The following is an 11,821-nucleotide window of genomic DNA, read 5'->3' as shown; positions in this document are numbered from 1 at the left end:
CCACCCCCCCCCCCCCCCCCCCCCAAAGTACCAACATATCCCACACTAAAACAGGAGAAAGGGGTTAACTATGCAGTTGAAAGAAAGGGAGGACTGTGCAGGCTGAAGGCCTACTTCGTCAGTTAGGACTGCAGCGTGCATGTAATCCTTATGTCATCGCCAGCATAACAATCACATCAAGCTGTTTTTGGGTAGTCAGCAGGGAACCCGAAGTCAGTGACCGTGGAGATTGAGAGGCAGAAGCCATGCAATTAATAAAACTCGGTACTCTGTACTGATCTCAGATCACCAGCATAGAGTACCGAGTTGGGAAATGTAAAGAGACTGCAGGTGAGAAGTGGTTAGTAAACACAGACCTAGCCAACAGCATACAAGGTCTTCCGATTTGAAGAAATAAAACCTCTTGGCTGTACAAACACAGCATATTGATCGTAGCGTGTCCCAAAGAGTTTTTTGTATTGTATTATGGACATTATAGCTTACACATTCTGACTTACCATTTGGATCATCATTTGCAGAGCCAGTTCTCCATACTGATTAATGTAGGTCTTGCACTGGAAATAAGAAACATTGAGCAAATTAGTAAAGTTTCTACATGGCACATTAAAAACACCAAACAACCTCATTTTAATACAATATGCAAGTAAAAAAACTGTTCTAATGAGATGTAAATGCAATTTTGCCTCAGGTATGGAATCAGTTACTGCTACCAATATACACTTTAGTTTCTCTCAAAAGCAGACTGGAATGTTTGGCTTCCTGTCAAAAGTCCCAGGGGCCTGGCACAACTGCTGGGGAGGCCGGCGGACCCGCCACCTTACATTAGACCGTTCAGAGTCCCTCCTGACGCTGCACATGGGCATGTCGAGGGCAGCCATCACCTGGTGGCTGGGGAAAGACTCCGCTGGAGTCGTCACAAAAGGAGGATGGTTGCAACTTAGAGGGGAACCTCAGGGCCAATTCACCCGTAAGGGTAGGATAGGATGGGGACTGCCTCAGGGATCTTGCCCAGGTATCCCACAAGCCGCTGGCCCTGTTAAGGAGATACCCGAGCAGTAGGCCCCTGCCACGTGCACGAAGGCCTATACAGGGAAAAAAAATATTCCCATGCTCCCGTTAGGCTGAGGAAACAAACTGAAGCATGCTAGGGGTAAGCACCCTTTTATTTGGTGTATGTGATGCGTTTCCTGTTTCAGGTGGGAGGACACTCTCTGATGCTGTCCTGGAAGATTACTTGGGAAATATTTGATTTAAAATTCTGTTCAGCCAGTCTTGTGATGCAGGCACTCTTGCAGATAAAAAGGTTCTAGACCTGTCCAGTTTAGAAAGCCAGGTCCAGGAATGATGGCAGCATGGTGACTAAAGAGCAGCAGTGTACTGCAGTGATCTGGTCATCCTTGTGCCCTCCTGTAAGCATGTTCACATGGTTCGATTTCTAGCACCTCTCCCAGTCCAAGCATTATCATGTACAGGTTGCTGGACATAAATTGAGTGATACAAATTCGAATTTCCTCCCAGATGCATTAATAAAACTGGAGACAGCTGTAAAGTTTTGGTCAACACTACTGTTCAGTATAAAAAGGAGACCACTTGCTGTATAAAGTCCATGTACAGGAGAATGGAGACCACACTTTGAGAGCATGGAGAAAATTGATAATCTTGGCTTTCAGCACCACAGTACCGTTCTCACCCTACTCAATGCTTTGTTTGAATTGAAGTAGTCTACTATATAGACTGCTATGGACAGACTACTGCAATTCAAACAGTTTTAGGACCAAATGTGTGGTCATACCACAGAACGGGGTGCTACATGTGGACATTTTCTAGCAAAGGTGACAGCAGAGGAAACTACATTATCCATTCTCTGCTAAACTTTCATTTGTAACATTTATGGACTTCCAGCAGTACTTCAGACCGATCCAAAAGATGTTTTTACCATTTCAGAAAGTCCACCGCCAAGCTCATCACATTCCTTCAAATAATTCTCAATTAACATTTTGGCAAAAGAAGAGTTGGTTTTGAGAGAGTCTTGAATGTCACCTACGAGTTGAAGACAGTCCTGGCAGATATCCTTGTTCTAAAGAAAGGAGAAAGCCAGGTTACAACAATGCAAACATTAGGAACCATGCAGACTGGAATACAAATGTAAAATGTTTTGAATATCAATTATAAGGTTTTCCAGTCTGCCAAAAGTGCACCAGGGTTAGCACAATCCCAGAACTAGGAGCCCACAATGCAGAATGTTCCTTAGCCGTGGGGCATAGTGCTGAGAACAGTTTACAGACAGGACTGGTTTGAACAATCCCAAAGCACACACCTTCACAAATTCAGCAGTGAAAACATATCTGCACATCCCTCTCATATGTCACACTTTATTCCCCAATGACTTCTATAAAACCCCAGCTCAAAATTCCCTACTACAGCTGTAAAAAATGTTAGGTGTCAGACAATATATTTTACTGCAATGCACATAGCTACAGACATTTTAAAACACATTTAAAAAAAAAAAAAAAAGACAGAGATGGTTTATTCAGAAAATAACTAGAACAGCATATTGTCATTGGTTCCCAGCTATAAGAAAGAGCTATGAGACTGGTGTATTAAAAGTCAAATTGAATTACTGGCATACCTCATGCTTTGTGGGGTAGGCAGCAGGTCCCAACAGCACTGTCACTGAAAGTCTAGGAGCTGACAGATTCAGCTTCTGAGTGTTGTGCCAGCAAGCTAGAACTAACCACATCATTTTCTGTACATGTTAAAATGGCACAGAAATAGTTGTGCTTTGGAGTCTGACACTTTGTGAAGGACAAATCTTATATTTTACCTCGGCTTTAGCGCCATCCTCTGCTTTGGGATAAAGAAGAGGGATATTGGCCATGAAAGGGGACACCAGCTTCGATAAATCCACGCCAGGAATCTCATTAGTTGCAAGCTGAACGGGTTTCAGGTTTGCCAAGTACTGCTGCAAAGATTTGCATAGTCCAAGAGCACAACAAGCCACACTTGGGTTGCTCTGTAAGAAAATAAAAAGCCATATTACTCTTATGTAAAATACAGGATGATGTGAAATCATTAACTGCCAAACTTGGAATACAAAGGAAATGGATGTAAAATTGCTTTACTGATATAGAGAAATATATATATTTACAGCGTGTACAAGAGCAAACCTTATAAAGAGACCAAGGGGCCATCACTGAATGGTTGTTTAACTCAAGCCAATCCAATGGTGGGAACAACTTGCAAGTGCCTGAGCCCAAACAAGTACCCACATACAGCCATGGCAAATGTGTAAGAACACCCAATGGAAAATTGTTGATTTTTTTTACATTTGAATAGGCAAACATGGATCCAATACCTACAGAAAACCATTGTATATTTAAAAAAACAAAAACATTTTGCCTTAATTTATTCAAATATTAATAGATGTAATGGGGTACAGTGGAAAGTTGTACACCCTTTACCTCAGATGCTGACATTTCTCCTTTAGCAGAAGTGGGTCCTTTTAGGCATTTTACACAGATGCCCTCCAGGTCACACTTTATTGCTCTGCCTTGCAAAATTCCTTCAGTTTAAGAGGATTGTGGGATCCATTACCGGTTTAAACTTTCATACAAATGGCCTGACATTTTCATCTAGCAATGTGCAAGGGAACTTCCACAGAGATGGCAACACTAAAGGGTTAGAATCTTACTGGAAAGACAGGAAGGGTATAGGATCTCTGAAATGGGGACTGTCAAAAAAAAAAATTAGCTGTGGCAGTTTTTCTTCCAGTTGTGTTTGTGTTTTTATTGACTCAGTCAGGAAAGTGTCTTCCGTGTACTTTTGAAGATCTCCCTCACTTTTGCCCCTATGACTATTAGGATAGAAAGGTAACCACTGTGGTGATAGAACTGACCATAATGGGGACAGTGTTTAAAGCCACATAAAAACTTAAAATCCATTTTCTCCCATTTGCAGACATAACATGGACAAATCCTCATTCACAAACTTACAAGTTCTTGTTCAATTATGTTGATGACCAGTGGGTAGTAGTCAGAGACCAGCTGCTTGCACTCTGAAACCATTGAAGGATCATGAAGAATATCACAGCCTTTATTTAGGAGACCTAGGATTTCACTCTGTAAGAAGATCATAGACATGTCAATTGGGTTCATAATACAAGATGTAAAACAGATTCAATATATAATTAGAGCAATGCCTGGGGTCTTCATGGGCCACTTATCGTATGTTAACCTGTCCACTAGAAGAAAATGGCTTTGAGGTTACTTAAGTTGGGCAAACCCTAAAGAAGAATTCCTCCATCCACACTAAAGAGCACAGATGGATGAAATCTCCCTCTATGGCTATTTTATGCTGATACCCACAGCTGTCATGACTAGTGACTGCAGCCGATTGGTTGCAGTCAAAATGTTTGGATCCGGCTGCTTTGACTAAACTAGATTATGTAATAGACTTGTCATCCACTAAACTTTTGGCCAATTCCAGCTGAAATTCTAACCAGGTATAACCAGCCCATGTTGCTGCATTGTTTCCCCAGTAACCCCCTCAGAATGTTTTCTGCAGACAAAGTGTTGACTAGAGCAGGTAAATTGCAGTAATATTCAACTCTGTGGAGGCTGGAAATCATATTTTATGTCCATAGAATACATACCTGGGTAAGATTATCTTTTAAGAAGTTTCCCACTACAGTAATCACTTCCTTGCAAATGTCACAGGGTGCAGAATTCTGGAACAAAAAAATAAAACATGTTACAGTATGATGCTCTGCATCAGTATCAACACTTAACTATACAACAAAATATAATCTAGCACCAAGAAGCGCTACAAAATATAATCTAGCACCAAGAAGCGGAAGCCCCCACTACAGGCAAAAAAGAAATAAAGCCTCTATGTTTGACAAAAGGATAGATCTCAGGCCTGGGTTGCTATTTAGGAGTAACTTGTGTGACCAAAATTTACAGGTGTTATTCACAAAAGGGTGAAGAGTTTGAAGGCAGGAGAAGGGAACAATCTAGGACAACATAACTGAACTGGAAAAAATCTCCAATTCAGCAATGTTGTCCTAGATTGTTCCCTTCTCCTGCCTTCTCCAAACTCTTCACCCTTTTGTGAATAACCTGGTTAATGTTTAATGGGCTTTAGGGCTGGAATACCCTGCCAGCAACCTATAAAGACCAAAGCCATGCAAAGCAGAGAATGCCAACAGTCTTCTGTAGAATGAAGGACTTCTAAACATTATATACTAAATGACTTTGCTAGGATATCCCCAAACCAAGTCTATTTGGAAGAGAAGAAATCAATAAAGTTGTTTTTAACTTTGAACGCTTTCTGCACATTCCCCAAGCATTAAGCATACACAACTCAGCCAATTACTGCAATTGGTGTGCACTTGCAGTCACTAGACCAAGAGAGCTTCTTTAAAGCAGAACTCTGGTTTAAAATATTAACCCTTGTGTGGCTATCCCCGCACTGCAAGGGTTAAGTGCTAATTTTTGTCTTGGTGCTAAAAGGAAAAAAGCCGGCTTGGGTGGTTTAGTGAGTACAGCTTATTTTTTTATTTTTTTTAACACCTAGACACAAACAAGCACTTAACCCTTGCTGTATAGGGGTAGCCCTACTTCAGGAGTTAAAACATTTTTTTTTGGAGTTAATTAATGGAGGCTTTAGAGTCCGTGTCGACAGGCTTCTGTTCACTTCAAACAGGTTTTGCATTCTCATGCAAGTCTAAGATGCAAAACCTGCTGCAAACAAGTCAACTGCCCCTGTTAATGAACTCTGAACGGTCTCCGTCTCAAACTGATGTCCAACTGATGCCCCCGACAAGCCCAAAGGCGGCCGACAGTCACTTACTCTGGTTTTCCTAACCAGTAACAAAGTACTGATGCTAAGGTTTAGCATAACCAGCAACTAGCCTTTCAGAATGAGATCAGCAATGGCAGCCTACTACTAGAAAAGGTTTACTTGAACAAATCTTAAACTTACAATTACTGGCTTGTTCCATACTGTTTGCTGGCAGTGAGTAACGGCACTGCACTGTTTAGCAGTTCGGATATTCACACACCACACGCCTGGGCCATTGGCACACTGCTCAGTGCCGAACAAGGGAGTTGCTGTTACTGTAAGAGATAAAAGAATCCCATTATTACACATGTATCAGACTTGAATGCCATCAAAGGGAGAACAATTTAGAAGACAGTTCTTCTACTGTGGTGTTCTGGCAGATTAAAAACTACCGAAAACAAACGTAACCACAGTAGCCTTACAGAGCCAAAGGAAATCTCACCGCTCCAATTACTTAGCCACCACCCGGACTCCCCAGGTGCTTTTCCAATAGGTGTGTCGCCATCTTGAAATGTAGCAGTATACGAACAGACCACACTACCCAGAGAATTCCAATACGGCAGACTATTGAAATTCACAGCAAATCCAGTATATTAAAGAACAAGTGTATAAAGCAACAAATGCCAGCACTGCACATCCCCAACCAACTACAACCGCTCACATGTTTCACCCAAAGGCTTATTCATAGAGGTAACTAATAGACAAGTATCTCACTTAAATGTGTGAAAAAAAAAAAAAAACTCAACCCTACAGATGCAGGAAGCAATGATCTGGCTGGTATATAAGGGTCAGTAGAGCATGGCATTTGTTGCTTTAAACACTTTTATTCTTTGATATACTGGATTTGATGTGAATTTCAATAAAGTCTGCAGTATTGGAATTCTCTGGATATAATTCAGATATAATTAGGCACCTCCAGGTTTGGTAGACCACACCAGCCTCTGATAAAAACTGCCGCATCCCACCAAACTGAAGGTTCCTGCGGTATGTAAATACTTGCATATAAAAAAAAAAAAAAAAAGGTGAAAAACAAGGTTTCAGAGCCAAGTCAGAAAATTGCACAACAGTGTACAGATTTGGATGCACACAACTATGAGATTTACTCCAACATAACTTGCATGTTTAAGCTAACTTTTACACCAAAGATGCACCAATACCAGTATCGGGGCCGATAGAGTACTTGTACTTGATATTTAACCAGATACCGGAACATCAAGTATTAAGGTGGCCATACACTTTACAACCATCGCAGGACCTTATTCTTGCGATGGTTGTAAAGTAATTAACAAAAACGTACGATCTGCCCATCTTGGACAGGCAGATTGTACTTGCGATCATCGAAAGCCCGCCCACCTGAGGGGCGGGCTTGCGATGACCGCAATGTTAAACGGGCAGTGTGTGCGTGCACACACCGGCCCGTTCGGCATTTGTCTCCCGAGCACCGTTCAAAAACAGCCTGCAACGCGTCAAAACACACTGCACTGTGCGCGGAAACTCATGCAGATCTGGTCTGCATTTGGTGTGAACAAGCCCTTAAAGGTTTGCCTTTAATTATACTTTGTCAGGAACACTGAGAAATTAAAACTATGCTAGCAACTACACTACGTGCATTTTACAGGTCAATGTTTGTGCAGCAACACGTGATTTAACAATAATACACACATAATGCTGGAAGCAAACAAGGAAATAAACCAGCCGGGAATCCACATTTTACTGCAATAGTCTTACATTGTAGAACGGGCTAAAGCGACATTCTTTTGAAAAGTTCTTCTTTCCGTTGGCTTTGGTTAGGTGGACAATTCATGAAAAAGTATTTCCTGTATGCCAATTAGAACACCATCCCATACGCCTTGTCAATGGGCAATTACTAGCATCATACACTGAAAAGGCCAAATGTTATTCTTTGTCAGTTATTCTGGAGACTGGTCAAAGGCACCTTTCAAGCAATGTTGTGGTCAGGACCTCATGACTGTTCCAGGTGGACCGGATCAGAAACTCAGTTTATGTGGAGAGAGATAAAACATTGGATACGTGTGCTTACATAGAGTACCTCCGAGTTCTAAGTCTAAGGACTGGTTCACACCTGAACGCTTTGTAGCGCGCTCGACGAACGCTCAAACATCTAAATCCCATTGTATTCAATGGGTCTGGTTCACACCTTGCCGTATTTCCGCTCGTCCGAACGCGATACAAAACGGCCTACGCCCAAAGAAGTACATGCACTTCTTTGGGGCGTTTTGGTCTCGCGTTTCCATTGTGATACATCCAAGTAGCCCTCGGAAACGGGCGTTTGGTTTTTTTAACGCAAATCGCGGTAAAAACGTGCAACGCGAAACACGCATATTCAATACGCCTAGGTGTGAACCCAGCCTAAATGATAACAGAGGTAGACCTGAATGATATGGATGGGTGGTAATCTGATGTCAACAGACACGTCTGCTCACATCCAACTTCCCAAAGACCCAACATGGATCCGGTAAGTTTAGTTTTTTTATTCCATATTGCAATGGAGACATAAACTGAACAAACACAGATGTCACAATAGTAACATCTGTTCCATACTGCTATAAATGCAAATGGTGTTTAATAGAAACATTTATGGGTTTTCCCCATTTACATGCAGTCAGTTTCAATATTGAAAGATGTAACTGCTTGTTGACAGTCCTGTTATTGGGTGTAAAGACTTCAGTGGACTGAAAATGTAACCACTAGTGTAGCCCTAGCCTAAAAGGAATCAGTCAGGATTAGAAGACTACAGCAACTGCCATGTATTACCTGCCATCAAAGAACAAGCTCCAGGGTTGCTAGTACAGATCCTTCATGTCCGCCTGGCAAGTCATTCACCTTGAATATGCATAGCAGGTGTCCCAACAATTAAAAAAAAAAGGGACTCATGAGAAATTATGGAGGTCGCTTTACTAAATGTCCCATTTAAAATGTTAATTCCTGTGATGAAGTTTTGGCTTTAATACTGTCACATGCGACAACATATAGCGAACGTTTCGGGGCCACATGTTCTATAGTCCATATATATGCTGTAAGCAGTGCAGGTGATGCATCCCAACACAACTACAAAGCCTGGACTTCTGTCTGAGTCTATAAGCCAGTCATAAACCACTACACCTGACTGAAAGTCACAAGCATTTTCTGTCTCATCATGTGAGTTATGAATGATAACAATGGGCCCATTGCCAAGTACTGTGTCAGCTTCCCGTAGCCTCACTTCAATCCAAGGGTCAACTAGTAACAAGAGCACTTGTACCTCTCTACATTAGTACTTGAATAAGCCGAGCACAGGACGTACAAGCACTAGACCTTTCCTTGTATTAAAACACAGGCAAGCTACTAGTTTCTGAACTACTAATATGCAGATTGGGAGGGGGGGGTTGAGTGGCAGGGGAGGGCGCACCTGAACTACTAGCATCTCTATTGCGGGGGGCCTGAACTAGTATCTCTAGGTGTCAGCACCATCTTGGAGCCAACCAGACTCAAGCAAGCAATAGTCCTTCTCACAATACCAGTAAACATTAGCAAGCAGTTAACCCTTGGAGTGCTACAGGGGAGGTCTTTTCTTGCAGAGCCATCTGTTCTGTGATGACCGCATCCCTCTTGACCATTGTCATTACACGCGTGAGAAGTCTGAGCGTTTCTACTGCTCTCCCCTCGACATGTCCCTCATAGCAGGCTGGAATATCACAGGTCCCATCCCGGTCCAGCCTCTCGGAGAAAAAGATGTGCGAAGACGCAGCTTGCGTGGCCCCATTCAAGCAGCGCCAGTATTCAGAGCCACCGCACCACCAGATTATGAATGAACAAACAACCTTCCTGCGCTGAATATGAGAACACAAAGGATGTAAATAAGCTTCCATGGAAGTGTGACTATGAGGTTATTGGGTGTCATGGGGGGCACTGAACTCCTAGTATCTCTATTGCAGCCCAGGGGAGGGGGGGGGAGTCAGGGGCAGCTGAACTCCCAGCATCTCTATTGCAGTCATGGGGGTAGAACTCCCAATATCTCGATCACAGCCATGGAGGAGGGGCAGCTGAAGTCCCAATATCTCGATTTCAGCTGGGGGGTGGGTGGTCAGTGGCGGCTGACCTTCCAGTATCTCTACTGCAGCCAGGGGAGGGAGGGGGGACTGAACTCCCAGTAGCTCTATCGCATTGGTATCTATAGTGGCTACCAAGCAGGAAAATATCTCCAATGGGAAATAGTAAAAATGAGAATGTGACAGGGGTTATAACCCTCCTGTACTTTATCCAAAGTGAAAACAGGAATAAAGTACAACCTTTCTTGGAGAGGAAGCTTGTTTACACAACAGAGGTCACCTGTCAGCAGACTCCTGGGGAATGTGATGACTCATGTATGATGAGATCGTACGAATCCCACACACCATCCCAGCGTTATAAAAGAGTCCTATTCACCAAACATTCTTCTGTGGGCCCGAAGAGGCAGACTCCGCCCCCTGGGCAATGGGCCCATCACATCTAAACCTGTGTACAATAATAAACAGCAATGGCCGGACACCAGGAAGTGAGCGAAGGCTTGCTGAAACGAAAGAGGAATACACAGGAGCTCCTCCGCCGCCCACATAAAAAAATAATTGGGCTGGAGAGGCGAAGAAGCCGGCGGAAATATATGTGCGGGTGGCGCTCCTTACACTTGTAAGTAGGACAAACTCGGAGTTTTAACGCTAAACACAAGGTGAGCCGTATGGACACCACACAGCAGTATCAGGCCCTGTCGCATCTCTCCCGCTGCTTTGTAATATGTGAAACATTAAATCTTACCAGCTGCGAGGGCACAAAACAACGCCACTACCACCTTCATAGTGACTCCTGCAAGACGCCAATCACCACAATAGCCGCTCAACCCCGGAGCGTCCTGATAACAGCGCTGGCCACGCCCACACACGCCCCAGTCAGCTGAATTCACGGAGATCCCCTTCGCAGGCATCGCCACGCCCAGATACGCCTCCAGTCAGCTGACTATTACTCAGCTTCTGCAGGAAAGCGAAAATAAGGTGGTGGGGAACAGGAAGTGGGGGGGAGCCATGTTTGGTTAGGGCAAGGACGCTGCAATATGCATGTAAGATGAGGGAGAGGCAGAAATGCGCCATGCTTAGTAAGGGCGAGTCATCTATAGTCCTAGAACTATTGTGCAATTTGGGTGGCTTCCAAACATGTGACACGGTTGTAACCTTTGCCTTCAGTATAGGGACTGTATAAGATGTGCATGCTGGTTCTAGCCTGCCCATCCTGTTTTTTGCATGAATGCATCTAATGGCACAACTTTTTTTCTTTTAGTTATTAATACAATGGAGAGGGATACAACTGCTGTCAGATTTTTTTTTTTTTTTTGGTTGTATGTGTCCACATTTTATGATCATCCTAGTACCCAATGCCAACACTTAGAACAGGGATAGAGGGGAAACCTAGCAATAGGGACACTTGTTCTGCAAATCTCACTTTGGAGCATTTTTTTATTTTTCACTTCCTGTTGTACATACAGAACAGGACATAAAGGGAAATCTCTCCAATAGGATTCAGATAGTAAAAACATCAAATAACAGCACGTTTGACCATTCCTACCTTTATCCAAAACAAACAAAGCTTTGGATTTAAATGAACGTTACTATATACTTGCTTACTCTCATGCTGATGAACTTCTTTATTATTAAACTTCTGTCTAGCTCTCACCTGGGCTCAATTTCTGAAGGATTTTTACAACTATTTTAAACTTTATTTGTCATTTTATTGTATATTATATTTTATATTGTATGTCATTATGTTGTAAAGGGCTCTGTTGTGTACGCATCTGATTTAAAGTGACTTTGGCACTCCCAGGCCGTATGTAAAGTAATCCCATCCTGTAAAAGAAAATCTTTCATATTTTCCTTTCCGATCGTCTGTGTCTTAAAACTCCAGGACACTAATGAATGAAATAATATATACCTCACACTATATTGGGACGCCTGCC

General features: G+C 42.8%; 1 protein-coding gene across 1 annotated transcript in view; it reads right to left on the bottom strand.

The window, feature by feature from the left end:
- Positions 1-10,831, bottom strand: part of PSAP (prosaposin) — an 18,770-nt gene extending 7,939 nt beyond the window's left edge. The window contains exons 1-7 of the mRNA XM_018553066.1: positions 10,633-10,831; positions 5,983-6,116; positions 4,652-4,726; positions 3,993-4,118; positions 2,825-3,013; positions 1,937-2,077; positions 498-554 (exon numbers count right to left, since the gene is read on the bottom strand). Coding sequence (XP_018408568.1) covers positions 498-554; positions 1,937-2,077; positions 2,825-3,013; positions 3,993-4,118; positions 4,652-4,726; positions 5,983-6,116; positions 10,633-10,798 — 888 coding nt within the window. The 5' untranslated portion in view covers positions 10,799-10,831. The remainder of the gene's footprint in view (positions 1-497; positions 555-1,936; positions 2,078-2,824; positions 3,014-3,992; positions 4,119-4,651; positions 4,727-5,982; positions 6,117-10,632) is intronic.
- Positions 10,832-11,821: the final 990 nt, after the last annotated feature.

This window comes from Nanorana parkeri, unplaced genomic scaffold, assembly GCF_000935625.1.
Source record: "Nanorana parkeri isolate BGI_ZX_2015 unplaced genomic scaffold, ASM93562v1 scaffold108, whole genome shotgun sequence".
Taxonomy (NCBI): domain Eukaryota; kingdom Metazoa; phylum Chordata; class Amphibia; order Anura; family Dicroglossidae; genus Nanorana; species Nanorana parkeri.
Note: the sequence above shows the minus strand (reverse complement) of the source record. Positions and strands in the feature narration are given on the sequence as shown.